Source organism: Acanthopagrus latus, chromosome 21 (genome assembly GCF_904848185.1).
Source record: "Acanthopagrus latus isolate v.2019 chromosome 21, fAcaLat1.1, whole genome shotgun sequence".
NCBI lineage: Eukaryota > Metazoa > Chordata > Actinopteri > Spariformes > Sparidae > Acanthopagrus > Acanthopagrus latus.
Window position 1 is genome coordinate 7,429,637 of NC_051059.1, and position 16,690 is coordinate 7,446,326.

Below are 16,690 nucleotides of genomic sequence, written 5' to 3' on the forward strand. Positions count from 1 at the left end.
TGCTGCGCTGTGAACCATCCAGACCTGTGAGGTCGTCAGGGTACAGGTCTGCTTCCGGTCCCTACAGTCAGAACTAAACAGGGAGAAGCCGCGTTCTGTTACTATGCATCACATATCTGGAACAAACTCTTTTTAAATCAAGACTGAAGACTTTTCTGTTTGCCACTGCTTTTCACTGAAGCAATTTTGAAGCTTTGAACTGCAATGTGACTTTAATTTCCTAGTCTTGTTTTTTTTTTAAAACCTTTTTGATTTTAGCCTACTTTCCTATTTCTTAACTTGTTTTAATGTTTTGTCTCTTGACGTCCTCCTACTTGATGCCATGCGTGTGAATTGTGCTATACAAACAAACTTGCCTTACCCATAAAAAAACTTTTTTCTGTCTTTCAGTCTGTCAGTGTCATGAAGACATACAACACATTCATAATAAACCAGAGAGGAGGCTGCAGCAAATGTGGCTCCCGTTGTCAAATACAAAAAAGTGAAATGGACGCGTTTGCAGACTATATCAGCAGGCAGATCTGTTCACTTCCCAATGAATCACTGACACCAACCTCGATCTTTGTGCTTTTCGCTTGCAGTGCAGATTGACGGGATTAGCTGAGAATGCGAGGCGACAGAGAAGCGTCCCACCTTGAAGCTGCCCACAGCCGAGGGCGTCGCTTTGCGTTGAAAAAAGTCAGACGGAAAAAAAAAACGTTCTTCAACATGTGACGTTCGAGGCAACACGATGGGGAGGTCGTATGTGGCCAGAGCGGATAATTACAGTACGGACATGTAATGTTACGTATGTGGTGGTTATAGTATGATGATCACATCTGTGATCCGATCAACAATAACTGCTTTCCTGCACAGGTCGAAGGCTGTTTCTCAGCCTTGTTGCAGGCCACTGTTCAGATTAGGTCCTCGGTTAAAGTTTCGTCATAATATCGCAGCAGCCACATTCAGTTATTATACAATTTATCAAAATATTTCTTCCACTATGTAAGTTTATAATAAAAGTTTTACATCATGTAAAGTATAAATGTTGATTTGATATGTGTAACATGGACAAGTTGGGATGTATGCCTGTGACATGCTAACCATTTACCATGGCAACTGGTCTGATTCATTGAGTTGCATAAAAGGAGCTGACAGGTCCTGTAGTGTGTCAGAATGATCATGCACAGACTGGAGTCATCGGGGATACCGGAAGGGAGCAAAGGAGCATAATGAGGGAAGGATTATTCATATTTCAGTGTTCATTACCGTGTCTTGATTTCCTCTAGGAAATCTCTGTCGTATATAAAGCAAGGTGGGCCATCATTTTCAGGAGCACTCAACAGGGAAGTATTGATATTGCGCATTTGTTTGGCGAGGAAGTTGCTTATGATGGATACAACATATCTGAAAGACCTTCCTCACTAGATTATTTCCAGGATGAGTTTAACTTGAAAAAATAAAATTCTTGGAATTCTTTCACGGATTCGGGTCATTGATTTCATATCAGATGCACTGTTGTCCGCATTTTAAGCATCATCCTACAAGATGACCTTGTGTGGGGACTTTGAACGTTACATGGAATCAACTGAGGCTGAGGGATTTGATGTCCTTTACAACTGTTTGTAGAAATCAGGAGGCACTTTAGAGGTGTCATTTATTGTGATTCAAATGTGCTGTCCCTCAAGGTGCAGTAATATTAAGTAATGTTATGATTGTGTTATATATGTTGTATGTGAGTATGTGCAGCCTTTTAGCCATTATTTTATTCTTATTCTTTACTTTCACTATTTATTTGGTTTGCGTATGTGCACGTTTCATTGAGGACTGCGTGAATTGTCACTCCTCTCTCACAGCTCCATCAATCTGCTCATTAGGATAGGGTTTTAATTTATTTTTTGAGTAATCAGTGTAGACCTTTTAAAAACACATTCAGAATATAGTATAGAATAGAATATTCAGGTTAAACTCAACCTGCTTCAGTTTGTCTCTCAGTCCTGAGTATATCCACACTACTCAACACGATGCCAGAGCCATTCAAATGTTAACAGAAGAATAAGTCTTTATGGGGTCATTTTCTGATTAATGCCAGCGTGCCTTGGTGATTTCTGTCCCTCCACTCAGCGCCAGGCCTGCTGATTGTGCTCATTTATTTAAACAGAGAAATACAACTTTGATTCTAAAACTGTAGTTCATCTCTATGTATGTCACTTTTAGGTTTGAGGAACAAATTTTCGCTCTCACGGTGCTAGCACACTGGCATAATGTCTCATTTCTCCTTATTGCCATTATAAGCCATTATAAGGGAAAACAAAAGAGAATCCAATCAAGTGACTTTTGGCTTTCATTCCTGACATCCATGACGTCTCAAGTTACATGAAGAAGCTCCCCCGGATGCCTCCTCCAGCTGTGTGACAGCTCTGTGTGGGCTGGAGAGCGGTCTGGCAGATATGTTACCACCAGCTGTTACACAGCGTGCCCTTACTGGCCCTCAACACACTTGCGCTGCTTTTTATAAACCCCCCCAAATCCAACTTAATCTCGTGATACGCGTGTCTGTAGCATCAGCACAGGGTCGCGACAAGGTGCTGCTGAGTTTCGTGACAGCAGTATCTGGAGCCAGCTGTGTCTGTGTCAACAACTGCAGACATGGGGTGAGATTCTGGAGTTTGTGTCAGTGTGAACGCGAGCGGTGTGTTCAATAACACGCGTGCACATTCTGCCCGTTCTCGCTTGTTCCTTTAATTTTCTTTTTTTTTTTTTTTTAAATGGCAGAGTCTAGTTTTCAGCGGCAACATAACTCTCCAGCTTATTGAAAGCTCCCCTCGCATCCTCTCAGACATTAAAACCCCGGATTATAGTTAGAGGACATGAGAGCGCGTCGTTACATAATGTAAATAAAAACATTGCAGCCTGCCGTGTGCTCAGATTGGTGCGCGCGGCACGGTGTCCCGGATGGTGCTCGCACCGGAAGAGAAGGGGCAGCTCTCCCAGCCATCTTGTGGCAGCATCCAGCGAATTGTTCGCATCAAGCCTCGTAGAATCGGAGGTGAATCCCGCTGAAGGGGCGCCATCATGCCCGGACACCTGCAAGAAGGCTTCGGCTGCGTTGTGACCAACCGGTTCGACCAGTTATTGGACGACGAGTCCGACCCGTTCGAGATCCTGAAAGCTGCTGAAAACAAGAAGAAGGAGGGGGCCGCCGCTGGGTCCACCAAGACCGCGGCTCAAGCCGCCAAGCAGCCGAAGAAGGAGTCACAGAAGGACAGAAAGAACCCGCTGCTGGACAAGAAGGAGGAGTCGCAGGCTCCAGTGCCCCTGAAGAAAGAAGGTAACATGTCCTCCCCCACACGCTCCCTCGCTCGTGGGCACTTTGTGTTTATTTTCGTCGTTTTCGCATCAACTGTCATGTGCAGCTCCTGTTAGCGGTTTTAGCCGCTGCTGGTCGCGGCGAAGCACAGCGTGAGGTCAACGCTGAGCTCGGCTAGACAACAAATGATGCCCGGTCAGGGCCACCGCGAAGCGCAGGTGCATCCACCTGCAGGGTCCTGTGCGAGGCGGCGACGGTTCCACCTGCCTCCGACAGGAAGGTGTAGCGTCGGCTCGCCCCGCGGTCTGGAGGAGGATGCTTCGTGCGCCGTCTACGCAGCTCCGCTAGCAGCCGCAGGCTTTGCGGGGCGAATGCGCAGGATGTTCACCTGCCTGCCGCGGAAACTGCCGACGGCTCCTTTGTTTGGATTGATGTTTTCAGCCCCGAGTGGGAATTTTAAATGTGTTGTTTGAAAAATGAGTCGACTGAAATTGAGTCAATAAACAAGAGCATTGAGTTGAAGGCAGGAGAGGCCCACAGATAGCCAGCAGTGATAACAGTTTCAGGGACAGCAGAGATGGTTTGCATGACATTCAAGCATGCTCCTGCACAGAAAGCTCAAAACATGAAGCGTTTACAGTCCAGGACAGAGGACTGCGTCAAGGTGTATTGCTCTAATGGAAAATTAGCCCTCCTCTATAGGTTTTGACACTCTTTGTTTATGCTCCTGTAACTGTCAGGTATCAGGCGGGTGGGCCGAAGACCGGACCAGCAGGGCCAGCCTGGTTCCCAGCATCCTGGCGGTCAGGGCGAAGGACGACCTGGAGACAAGAGGCCGGACCGGAGACCTCCCCGCGAGCGCCGCTTCGAGAAGCCCGCTGAGGACAAGCCGGAGGGAAGTGGAGAGTTCTCCACAGACAAGTGAGTAGCTGTGATGAAGGACGAGGAGCATATTTAATCATGCTGTTTAGCTCAAGGCTGTCTGTCTGCGATCACAGGACCATTGTCAGAGGGGGAAAGCAGGGAGCGAGTGTTTGATACATTCTTGGAAGCTGGGCTGTCATTCTGTGTCACATGAGCTTGGAAAGACAGTTTTGTTTGTTTTGTTTTTTTTTAATGCAGAAATTGTCTTGTCTTGTGTCCCATCAGGCCTTCTGGAGACAGGCCCCCGAGAGGGCGTGGTGGTGGCCGGGGTGGACGTGGTGGAAGAGGACGGGGCATGGGCCGAGGAGACGGCTTCGACTCCCGTGGGAAACGAGACTTTGACAGACACAGCGGCAGTGACAAATCGTGAGTCAGTCCTGGACTCGGACGTTCGCAGACCATCGAATACAGAAATAGAAATGACGACATACAAAAGGCACCCTGTTATTTTAATTTTTGTTTGTTATCATAACTCCTTGAGCCCTGGCCAAGGTTGCCAGGATCAGGTGGCACTGTTAATGGCTATTTTAGTTTTTTTTTTGTCTATATAGATGTCTATTACGGTACTTTACATTCCGTAACAGTCGTAAAGGTGCACTGTGTAGTTTTTGGGAGGAAATTTAAATCAGGAAGAAAGAACTTGTAGAACTCTTGTGCCTAAACAAACCCTCAAGGCTGAATAAACAAACTGACCTTGAAGGACAACACAATTTCATACTGTTTTTAGTTGTTCATATTTGGCGGACTCTGCCACCTTTTTGGCTTCAAACATTGTTCCGGGGACCTTATTATCTTCCACTGAGAGCAGCTTGTTTGTTCAGGTATAGAAGAAAACAAATATTTTTTGTGTTATTATTACCTCATTATTATTGTAAATATAAAAATTCAGAGTTAGAATTTTTTGTATTGTGCCCCTTTTTAAGAAAGTGTTCTTATTGTCGTCCCAGATGAATATCAGTGGCACGCACCCCACCCCCCAAGTTAAGCTACTTTTGACAACACATTTGAGGTCAAAGGTTGTTCTCGGTTTTAGACCCACTGTTCATTGTGTGCTGTATTTTTAGATCACAAACATCAATGTGTGCCTGTGTGTGTGTTTTCCTGTCCGTTCGGTCCAGCAATCAGAAAACTGAGGAAAAGCGCGCCGGCAGTGGCTCAAACAACTGGGGCAGTGTGAAGGATGAAGTGAGGTGAGTTCTGGAGAGCAGACACACAGCCTGCTCCTCTCGGCACTTCTGTCCGCAGGATATTGATGCACATCTGAAATGTGGGCTACATAGAGTGGCTCTGTTTTGCAACAGTTTTAATGGAGAAGCGTCTGGTACATACCGTGATTGTGGTGTTGCGGTGCAGGCATTAAGAGAAGAAAAAAAAGACTCAAGCTAGTTCTGTCTATTCATTAGTATGATCACATAAGAAAAAAGGATGTGACACACAGTACAGATTGTATTTGTGGGCTAGCTTTGAAAGCTACCACTAAGAGGTGATGTATATCAGTGTTGAAGCGGTGACTGTGTGTCTTTGTTCACAGTGAGGCTGAACAGACTGCTGCTCCTGAGACGGCCCCAGAGGGAGAGGAGAATGCCCCGGCCGGCTCCGAGAACAAGTGAGTATCCATTTGCATTTACAAGCGTCAGGTAAAGAGATCTGTCTAACGGCTCCATAAAAAGTAGTTTGAAGCAGTGCAGTCCTACATCATCACACTGTTCCGTGTCGCAAATAGTATCCGAGCATGTGCGTTTTGGTCGCAAAGCTTCAGAGCAAATGGGATAAACATTGTCAGCAACCTTTCGGCCTCGGGATTAGAGAACATGTATAGAGCTAAGAGGATTGGCTGTTTTGCGGTTTAAGGTCCCACATTGTTTGTGTGCCGGCTTTCCAGGGAGAACGAGGTGGAAGAGGTTAAAAATGAAGGCCCCAAAGAGATGACCCTGGACGAGTGGAAGGCCATGCAGGACAAGGAGCGTACCAAGGTGGAGTTCAACATCCGCAAGCCCAACGAAGGAGCCGACAGCCAGTGGAAGAAAGGATACGTGCTGCACAAGTCCAAGAGCGAAGATGTGAGTTTGGTGATTGATGATATCATGAAGAACGGAAACTCTTTCCTTGCACCAACCGCAGCTGTCCACGACCTGCTCTGTGCAGGCTCATGCTTCAGCTCCATCACACATCACTGTGACCTGAGACATCCTTTTAGCCTTGAAGTCGTTTTTTGGTTGTATAAACTGCATCCTGTGACTTGGATGTTTAAAAGAGCAGTTGGTAGGATTCAGGAGGATCTATTAGCAAAAACATGATATTAATTCAGATGCTGTCATTGGTGTATAATCACAACAAACTATGGTTCCTTGCCTTCATTACCTTAGAATGAGCCACTTGCATCTACAGAGGTCCTGGGTCCTCTTCCACAGAGTCAACCAACCATGTGTCTACAGTAGTCCAGAATTGCAATCTGCAACATTGCTGTCAAGCATTATTATTTAACTGGTAAATACTGAGTATACTTTTATTTATCAAAGTCCAAAAAAGGAGAATACTAATACCAGAATGAATGCTAAGCAAATATGTATATGACATGTTCGCATCAAAAACAGTTTGAAGGCTGCAATAGCCAATAGTTTTTAATTAGGATTAGTCCTCTGATTAATCTCTGCTTATTGATTTGTCTGGAAAATGAGAAAGATGTACATAACATTTTGTCACAGCTCATGGTGATGTGTTGAAATGTCTTGTTTGTCTGACAAAACATCTATTTAAAATGCCGGAGCCAGAGTAGGTTTGACTGAAATGATCAATTTGTTATGAAAGCTTTGAAACTTACTTCCGAAGCTAACGGCCTGAGTTTTTTTTTGTTTTTTTTGATGATTGATTTACTTAAAAGATTTTGAATCTAGTATGGGGACTTCTGTGTGGTGCATGTCACCAGGTGATTTGTATTAATGAAAAAAACTTCTGCTGTCTTTACATTTCAGAGGCCTGTTGGTGCTTTGATTGACGCCCCAGAGACAGAAGCAGAAACAACCACTCTGTTCCACAAGGTGCCTGCAGCTCTCACACTTCTGTTCACCCACACAGTCCATGAAAACATGCAGTGTTAAAAATCTGTAGAAACCCACCTATTTCAAAAAATGGTGAGTGATTTGATAGACCTTCAAATGCTGAAAATGTTTTATTAATTTTATTTTGGGGGGCTCCAGAACGATACTAAGGCTCTAAAAACAGCATTGGTGCTACACTGAGAAACCCAAAGAACACACATGTTCACCAACTAAAAACAAACCTCTCAGCACAGAGAACAGTCAGTGTCTAAACATGTATCCACCTTGTGTTCTTATCAGCAGGCTAACCCTGACGAGTCCGCCGACCACCACTTCCGCAAACCAGCCAACGACATCACATCCCAGCTTGAGATCAACTTCGGAGACCTGGGCCGCCCTGGCCGCGGGCGTGGGGGAGCTCGCGGAGGCAGGGGAGGCCGCGGCGGTGGCGGGGGAGGCACCAGGACGGCACGCGGGGGAGGACGGTCCGAAAAGGTAACAACAAAAGCTGTTGTCGCAGCCAATGACAAAGGTTTAGTGTCGCTCACAAAAGACTGAGCTCAGTGACTCTGAACAGGCGATAGAAACCACTGACTTGGAAAACCTGCTGTGGGACACTGAGGCCCTGAAATAACAGAGCAGTGAGCACACGCTCCATGATGCCAAAGTCACACACTAAACTCAGGGCAGTGATATGGTGGATTTGACCAGCAAATGTTGAGTTTTGTCAATTGAGAGTTTGTCATTATGTTATTAGTTATTATTAACAGTATTTAACCGTCAGATATTGCAGGCTGGGATCAAATTCTTACTCTTTTTTTGTTTTTTTGTTATTTAGGTTTGCAACTAACTTTTTGTTATCATGTATGTTTTGTGTGGCCAATAAAATGACAAAGTAATGATTATCCCCCCTCTTAGAATTATCTAAAACCCAAGGTGGTGTATTCAGGCTGTTCTGTTGGACTTGCAGCCCCAACATTCAAGAATGTTCAGTTTGCAATTATAGAAAACTGAAAAAACAAAACACTTCTAAAATGTCCTCTTAGTGAAGGTTGAACCAATGAATTTTGAGAATTTATGCCTCAAAAAAGGACTTCTCAAAATCATAATTTCTGCAGACTAATCAAATAATCAACTTAAACGTTCAGCTCCACATAAATTAGATATTTACTGGTTGAAAAAATGTTAAGTTTTTTTTTTTTTGTTTTTTTTTTCAAGTTTTATTATGCAAAGTTATACTGCTCCTCTTTATGTTTTGAGATAATACCTTATCAGAACAAGTATAAAAATGTCACTAACCTTTGTCTCTCTGACAGACAGTGGAGTTTTTGAAATTGTTTTGCTGAAACTGCTAAGAGAGCATCAAAAGTGAACCACAACATTCATTTTTCTGGTTGAAAATCAAAACATTGTGCTGAAAGTTGCTGAAATGCTCCATCAAGCTATGGGTGACACTTTTCATTTACAGAGTGAAAATGCTGATTACAGCGATTTTACCGTCAGCTCTCTTAACCTTGTCCTGCTGTCCGTGTGTTCTGTTCCTCCAGGCGAGTGGAGTGTCAGTCCCCAACGTGGATGATCCTGAGGCCTTCCCAGCCCTGGCCTAAAAGGCTCCTTTTCCACCACCAGCCCACCCATCAGCCCTTCCGGGCCCCTCCTCTACGAGGCTTGCATGCTTACCACATCTTCAAGTATATAAGAAAACAGAGGGAAAAAAAAAGATTTTAAATGACAAAAAGACTGTCATCCCATACCACTCACACCACCAGAGGACTAAAATTTTACCTGTTTTAAAGGAGAACAAAAGACAAAAAAAAAGCGGAAAAAGGACCTCTTGTTACACTGAAGTTTTGTATTTAGGAACATGAAAGCAGGGATGTTTTCATACTTTTTATTTTTTTCCTTTTTTTTCAGAGATTATGCATACTTCATTGATATTTTTTGTGCTGCTTGAATTTATGCATTTCTGCGATAAGTTTGAAGTGTGTGTACATCTCCCCCTGAAGCTTTTGTGCTTTTTTCCTCATGACTTCAGCTCAGTATTAAGGGGTCATCTTAGAAAAGACTTTCTACTGGAATTTTTGTTCCCAGTAATACACACTGATGTGGTAGCACTACACTACATAGAAAACTCGTACTAGATATCTGAAGTATGGCTTAACATGCATTTAAAGTGTAATTACGCTGATCCTGACTACCCATCCCTTTGCGAGGCACAAATTCCGGATGGGTAACCAGGCAAAGTGACTTCCTACTAAAGCTTGGTATTTTTCTGCTTGTTGTGCAGTGAACGTAAATGCCTCTATTCCTTTTTTTTTTTTTTTCTTTTTTTTTGTTGTTTTTGTTTCTTTTGATAGCTTGCCTTTTTTTTGGTGGACCAGTGGTTAGTAAGGCTTCCCCTGTATTCCCTGATCCAGATGTGCTACCTGTGTTTTCAGGGTGTCCCAGGGCCCAATGTATATCTTTTAGGCTGGTCCTCGTAGGTCATACAGACTGTACTACTTGTAACTTCAGGACCACTAAGCAAATATTGTATTTTTTTGTTAAGGGTATGTGTGCACTTTGTGTGTTTGTGTGTGTGTGTGTGCGTGTGTGTGTGCGCGGATGTGAGCGTGCGTTACGATGTGTGAATTGAATGTGTGAATTTGACAGCTAGTTACTTAGCATTTAAGTATTCCTCTACTATGAACTTGCCGCTCTCAAACCGCAGACGGCAAGCTCTTGTGTCTTCGGAGAAGTGATTGTTGAAATCTGGGTGATAACGATGAATAGACCGTGGACATATCGCGCTCTTACAGTATCTGTAATGTCTTTCAGATCTCAAAGCACTCGGTTTTATCGGCACCAGTCCTCTGAAGATTGTTTTTCTCCTTCTGTAAACCATATTTGCTGTTTCTATTTTTTTTTTTATTTTTATTTTTATTTTTCGTCAGTGCAGCAGCACCAATGCATAATTTGTCTGAAAGAAATGTCGGCTGTCATCGTGGAACAATCACGAGCTACAGAATGTAATGTAAGCTAATGGTGCTTTCAGCCACCTGTGTCAGCGTTTCCAGTGAGCGTTTTATTTTAATGAAGCGGGTATATTTCACATTGGGGTGGGGTGGGATGAAGGAAAGGGGGGGGAGGTAAGAACATGGAGTAAATGATAAAGCTTTACATGCTGTGCTCTGCAAAGACTTGCTGGTGATGCATTGATACAGATGGCTGGAGCAGTTTTCTTGTAGGACTGTTTGAGCCACATGACGGTGAAACTTTCTCTGCAAACATCCCTGTTCTAATAAATTGCTTTAGAGGTGTTACATGTATTCTGACGGTGGCTGTTGGGTTGTTTAAATTCAGTACTGTGATTTTAAAGGTGTAAACAAATGTGCCAAAGACTCGTAATTGCTTTGAGCGTGATGCAGCTGCGGTGATGTCAGCACTACACACGTTAATCTGATGTTAACATATGAAGGACGTAAATATTCCAGAAGGCCTTGATTTACAATCAGTGGCCAGTTTACTCATGATGTAGCCCGGTGGTTAAGTTGCACTGTGGGTAATGTAGGCAGCAGGATTTGAAAAGCGCTCCACTGCTCCAGCATTGAAGTCCCAAAAACGTGTTGGACTTGGACTGCAGTGCAATTTAGTGAAATAATTGGAAGAATTTTGTCAGGTTATATGCATCTTCCTCCTGAGCTGCATGAGGGCTTTGTACTACTTCCTTTATACTACTTCCTTTTTTTTGTAGTACTCCCCAAGATCTGTAACTACACTTTAACGTAAAAATAATGTGGACTAATCCTATAACAGTATAATACAGCAACCAACAACTCTTATATTTCATATTTTAGTTGGTGCCACTTAATCAGTTTTCACCAAAACATAATTAACTTAATGCAGTTAGGATTTATGCTACTGTGTTTGACTCTCTATTGTCCTTTTTAGCGTACAGTAAATTTTGAGCAAACTCATTTGACGAGATAAGACGACCTGGTCCAGAGAAGAGTTTTGACCGGTGAAACAAACAGTATTTATTACACATCAGGGGGTATTCAGAGTCTCTTTTTAATCTCAGTGTACATGGTTACACTTAGCTACTTAGGCAACCTTGAAAGCTAAATATAAAGTCGCTAAGTGCAGTTTTAAAAACACAGTGCTACATTTAATATTCAGAGTAGGCTGTGTGAAGCTAGTTGAGTCAAGATGGTTCGCTTCTGTCCATTTCCGCTCTCGCTCGCAGACGAAATTCCACCACTGTGACAGAGATTGTCGCACGCATGTGCGGAGGGACTCGCAGGCTTCCGTCAGAACTCCGTCGTGCTCATTACGTAAACGATGGCAGCGCTTCATAAACGTCGGCAGGAGCTCGGAGACAGAAAGTCGTCGCCCGGACGACCGTCTGCCACATCCGACAGAGCCGCGCCAGCTGACGGCTCCACGCTCTTCCTGAAGCTGGTGGCCGCGGGATTTTACGGAGTCAGCTCGTTTTTCATCGTTGTCGTCAACAAAAGCGTCCTCACCAACTACAGGTAGGTCCAAAGTACGAGCCAGAGTTACAGGAAGCTTCGTCTCGGACGCTTGACCACCTGTGTGTCGGCGGTGACAGCAGGTAGTGTTAATGGCGGGAGCAAGAAGTCTCTTTTTCAATGTGCAGTTTTAAGATTCTGCTCATTCTCGGAGAGGAAATGTGTCTTCCTTAATGTGTTCACTCCTGTGACAGTGACAGAGCAGAGCCAGGACTTAAGAAATACCTTAGTCATGTTTCCCCCAGCACACCTCTGTGACCATGAAGGTGGTGACAAGCCACCAACCAAACTACGTTCACTTTTCTGAGTATTTAGAGAAAAATTGTAAAAAAGAAAAAGTACCTTTCATGTACTGAGTGATGGACGAATTATTTGTAAATTGATAAATAAGAAGTAAACAGCTGCACAGAATATTCAGATCATGGATGACGTTTTACCAGAATTTGATAGATTAGCATATTTATGGAGCCTTACTTTAGGAGTGGTGTACTAACAAATTCTTCTTCTTACAAATTAAAAGTTGAATTTATAATAAAAAATAAAGGTTGCCCCCTGTCTCCATTGGGGGGGTTCAATGGGGTTCAGGGTTGTTCTGGTGTGACCACACGGAGTCAGTTCGCTGACTTTTGACGCATCTTTATTTGTGCCAACTCAGTTTCACCATTTAGCACTAGAGTTGTCCGTGAGCGAAGGCTGCGCAGTTTCACAAAGTCAAGATCTGTATTATCCAGCAGGCTGATCCATGCAGTATTATATAATAAGATATAACACATAGTGGCCTGTCACAGATCTGTCAGTATCGAAAGGCCCAATATGAAGACCTGATAACCACATTCAAGGGATCATTTCTAAAAATGTGTGTACTCATTTTCCTCATACAATTGTCTGCATGTTTTTACAGATTTCCATCGTCAACATGTGTTGGAATCGGCCAAGTAAGTTCTGTCCTGAGTTGAGTCACAGATACCTGCTGTCCACCTGAGCAGAGCCTGGCACGCTGAGTCTCCTCTCGCCTCTGTATCTCTGCAGATGTTGGCTACGATCGTAGTCCTGAGGACTGGGAAGCTGCTGGGTGTGATCTCGTTTCCAGATCTGGATCTGAGTACACCACGCAAAGTGAGACTGTGAAGTAACCCTAAAACACATGATGATAGAAGAAGAACTTCTTATTGCAGATCAAAATTCTTTGTGTGTGTGTGTGTGTGTATGTGTCTTTCCAGATGTTTCCGCTGCCTCTGCTGTACGTCGGGAATCAAATTTCAGGGCTGTTCGGAACACAGCGACTCAAGTTAGAGCTTGTTATCTATACATCGCAGTGTTATTGCGTGATGTGACACATCATTTCCTCAGTGTGACTGTTCTCCTCTCTCCTAGCTTGCCCATGTTTACAGTTTTGAGGAGGTTCAGCATTTTCCTCACCATGGTGTTTGAGGGGATCTTGCTGAAGTAAGTGAAGCTTTCCTTCAGAATGCTCCTGCGCCTGCAGATGAATGATCTCAACAACTCTAACTCGTCTCTTCTCCTTGCAGGAAAACGTTCTCTGCTTCGGTTAAAATGACAGTTTTTACCATGATCTTTGGTGCGTTTGTTGCTGCCAGGTGAGATGGCCACGCAGGCCCGCGCTTACAGTGTCCAGTTCACATGCAGCGTGCGTGAGTGTGCGTCTCACTCTCTGACCCGTTCTGTGTTCCGTAGCGCTGATTTAGCGTTTGACCTTGAAGGATACGTATTCATCATGCTGAACAACGCCCTGACGGCGGCCAGCGGCGCTTATGTGAAGCAGAAACTTGACTCCAAGGTGAGCGCAGCTGCGAGTGGTACTGCCTCACTGTGTGTGATGCGTCTTCGCTTCATCTTTGACTAAAGTATCATACTGACACTGCTGTTCCCACAGGAGCTGGGGAAATACGGGCTCCTTTACTACAACGCTTTAATCATGATTTTCCCCACTTTGGCCTACGCTTACTACTCAGGAGATTTACAAACGGTACACTTTTTAAACACAAATTGCTATTCACGATTCAGTTCCAGACATGGAGAGTGAGTGCTGAGACTCTCCTCTGTGTGTGTGTTTGTGTGTTTGTTTGAGTGCAGGCGTTGGCGTATAATGGATGGTCTGATCAGCTGTTTGTTGTGCAATTTGTGCTCTCCTGCGTCATGGGGTAAATCTCTAGATCCGTCATTCGTTAACACATAATGTCTCGCACCGCTGCTCCCGTCTGACTCCTCTCCATCGTGTCGCACAGCTTCGTTTTGATGTACTCCATCATGCTGTGCACGCTGCACAACTCGGCACTCACCACCTCCATCGTGGGCTGCATAAAGGTGAGTCACCCCAAGATTGTCTGCCCATGAGATTAGATAAGATGCGTGCAGCGACTCTCTGTGTGTGATTGTGTGTGTTTCCTGCAGAATATCCTCGTGACCTACATTGGAATGGTGTTTGGTGGAGACTACATATTCACCTGGACTAACTTCATCGGTCTGAACATCAGGTGAGACTGGCAGCTGTTTAAACTGTGCAGTGTTAGAGGAGCGGGCGTGTCCAGACTTTGACATGTATGTTTCCCGCAGTATCGCCGGGAGCCTGGTGTACTCCTACATCACCTTCACACAGGAGCGAACAAGTAAGAACCGCCAAATCATGTGGATCAAAACCTCACTCAGACTAGAGTGCAGGCACATGTGGAATATGCTTAAAGGGATATTCCAGTGTAAATTTAGTCCATGGTCGAACACACCATGACACTGAGTAAGACCCTCCCTCAAGAGATCAAGTTTTCCGACCACGAGCTTATGTAGTTTTATCACACAAATAATGCTCAGAACAGCACCAAACTTCAGCAACAGTACGAATGGGGTCCCAGCACATAGTTTGAGGCATCAAACAACTGCTAGGTTTTCTGCTGGTAGCCAGATTTCTACTGAAATGAGAACGCAGCTCACCACTCTCCTACGCTTGCCTGTTGTGGGTAAGCCCCTGCGAGTCGATTACCGAGTGCAGTTAGAAATACTCAATTCCATTCTTTTCACTGTCTGCCCTTGATAATAACTGTTATAAACTGGTAGGCAAGACACATATGAACTTTGATTGCATTTGTATGGAGTAATAATCATACATTTTCATCCTTGAGCTGTGGAACTCCACTGCACTCGGTAATCGACTTGTCAGGGCTTCCCCACAACGAGCTAGCTGCTGCAGGAGAGTGGTGAGCTGTGTTCTCTATTCAGTAGAAATCCGGCAAAGCTAGCTGATGTTTGATGCCTGGAAATGTGCTGGGACCCTATTTGTATTGTCGCTGAAGTTTGGTGCTGTTCTGGGCATTATTTGTGGCTATGAGTGGCTTTTTGATGGCTGTTTCTTGGTTGGAGTCATAGACTGCGGTGTATTGTTAGCGTCCGGTCTTTTCTGAGGTTGCTAAAACTACATAAGCTAGCGGTCGGAAAGCTTCATCTCTCGAGGGGGGAGTCTTAATCGGTGTCACAGTGTGTTAGACCATGGATTAAATTTACACCGGAATATCCCAAAGTTTAAGGTAACTGAAATGTTTTATCAAATTTAACAGAAAAGGAGTAAAACCCAGAGTCCTGACCCAACACTGATGGGCTACAGACGTCCACAACACATTCCATGTTGCCTGTGTACTGTATGTGGAGACCATGCTGTTCAGATGTTCTACAGTTTTGTTTTTATGTAGTCAGGGTTCCCACACCTTCTTAAAGGATAAGTTCAGCCAAAAATTAAAAACATTGCAGCATTCTCCTATATAACTGAAGCAGAGGTGGTCTTCTTTAATACAAACATAAAAAAGCAGAAACTTGAAAGTCTCCAGAAGCTCCAGAGATCTCAAACTGATCCGAAAAGATGTTGTTTACATCCTACCGTCTTCACTTTATCTTCATTCTAATCTTCACTGTAGCCGCTAGCGTGCAACCCATCTGATGCGGGTGCACAAGCTCAACTGTGTGTCGAGGGTGTACATAACATCTTTTTTCAAATCAGTTGGATCTTACAAGTCCCCATCCATTCTTCAGTTGTTTCAAAGAATGCTGTAACAATGTTTTACTGTAAAGGTCTAGAAATCAAGGGACATTCCAGGCCCAGTTCATGGAGTCACCATGGCGTACTTGAGACAAAGATCAATGTTAATTACTGTTACAACAATGAGGACATGTATTTTGAGAATTAGCTGGCTCTACAGAAGCTCAGAGACAATTCAAAAAAGAGAGAGGCTTGACTGTATGGAGGCAGGGAGCTGTGGTGCACATACATGCAGTCAGTGCCACATCACCTATTCAGTAATGTTAGGTTAAAAAAAATCTCCCTTAACTCAAACTTCTATTCCTGCACAAAATATATAAATCAAGGCATTTTTAATGACCCGTGCCAATTTGTGTCCTATTTCTAATACTTTCAAGGCCTTGAATAGCTCCTCAACTTCACAAACTTTTCAAGGGTGTAACAGCCCATGGGAACCCTGGATTTCTTCAGTTCATGTTAATGCTGCGATCATGTGAAGTTGTTTTATGCGACACTATCATCGTGTTTTATACCTGTGATTAAAAGTGCCTTAAGTTTTATAATTGTGTTTCACTGATTAAATGCAAAATTGTGTATTTTTATACTGGATGGCGAAATAAAATTCTAGGGTGTGGATTATTTTTTGTTATACTTTAATTCATGTTCACTGTAATCATTCCATGTTTTTTCCAATCCGGCTTTAAAATATTATTCTTTATTTAAAGAAAAAAAACCTGTGTTGATTATGTTCTAAAATTTAGCTGCCATCTCCCCAGAGAGGCTGCTTCGAGGTCAGAGAAGAGACCAATGACGCATCATATTAAAACTGACAACAAAAACAAAATCGACCCCGTATTCCGATCTGTTTTAACTGTATTCATGAGTGCAGTTTGAAAACTCACAACAA

At 43.7% G+C, this 16,690-nt stretch overlaps 2 protein-coding genes across 3 annotated transcripts; both read left to right on the forward strand.

Annotated features, from left to right (window-relative positions):
- The first annotated feature begins 2,470 nt into the window (after positions 1–2,470).
- Positions 2,471–10,623, forward strand: serbp1b (SERPINE1 mRNA binding protein 1b). Of its 2 annotated transcripts, none has more exons than XM_037082890.1 (9): positions 2,471–3,310; positions 4,030–4,210; positions 4,439–4,579; positions 5,332–5,403; positions 5,745–5,819; positions 6,096–6,273; positions 7,186–7,251; positions 7,555–7,746; positions 8,799–10,623. In XM_037082890.1, the coding sequence occupies exons 1-9, from the start codon at positions 3,055–3,057 to the stop codon at positions 8,856–8,858; spliced, it is 1,221 nt and encodes a 406-aa protein (XP_036938785.1). In that variant the 5' UTR covers positions 2,471–3,054; the 3' UTR covers positions 8,859–10,623. The 2 variants fall into 2 exon arrangements, with proteins under 2 accessions (XP_036938785.1, XP_036938784.1); XM_037082889.1 differs by having other exon boundaries at positions 2,475–3,310; positions 7,552–7,746.
- A 775-nt stretch (positions 10,624–11,398) lies between these two features.
- On the forward strand, positions 11,399–16,422 carry LOC119010616 (UDP-N-acetylglucosamine/UDP-glucose/GDP-mannose transporter-like). Its single transcript, XM_037082892.1, has 13 exons — positions 11,399–11,765; positions 12,664–12,697; positions 12,792–12,878; positions 12,983–13,050; positions 13,137–13,208; positions 13,292–13,360; positions 13,458–13,560; positions 13,657–13,749; positions 13,857–13,924; positions 14,009–14,087; positions 14,175–14,257; positions 14,337–14,389; positions 15,329–16,422. The coding sequence occupies exons 1-13, from the start codon at positions 11,572–11,574 to the stop codon at positions 15,337–15,339; spliced, it is 1,014 nt and encodes a 337-aa protein (XP_036938787.1). The 5' UTR covers positions 11,399–11,571; the 3' UTR covers positions 15,340–16,422.
- The last annotated feature ends 268 nt before the right edge of the window (positions 16,423–16,690 follow it).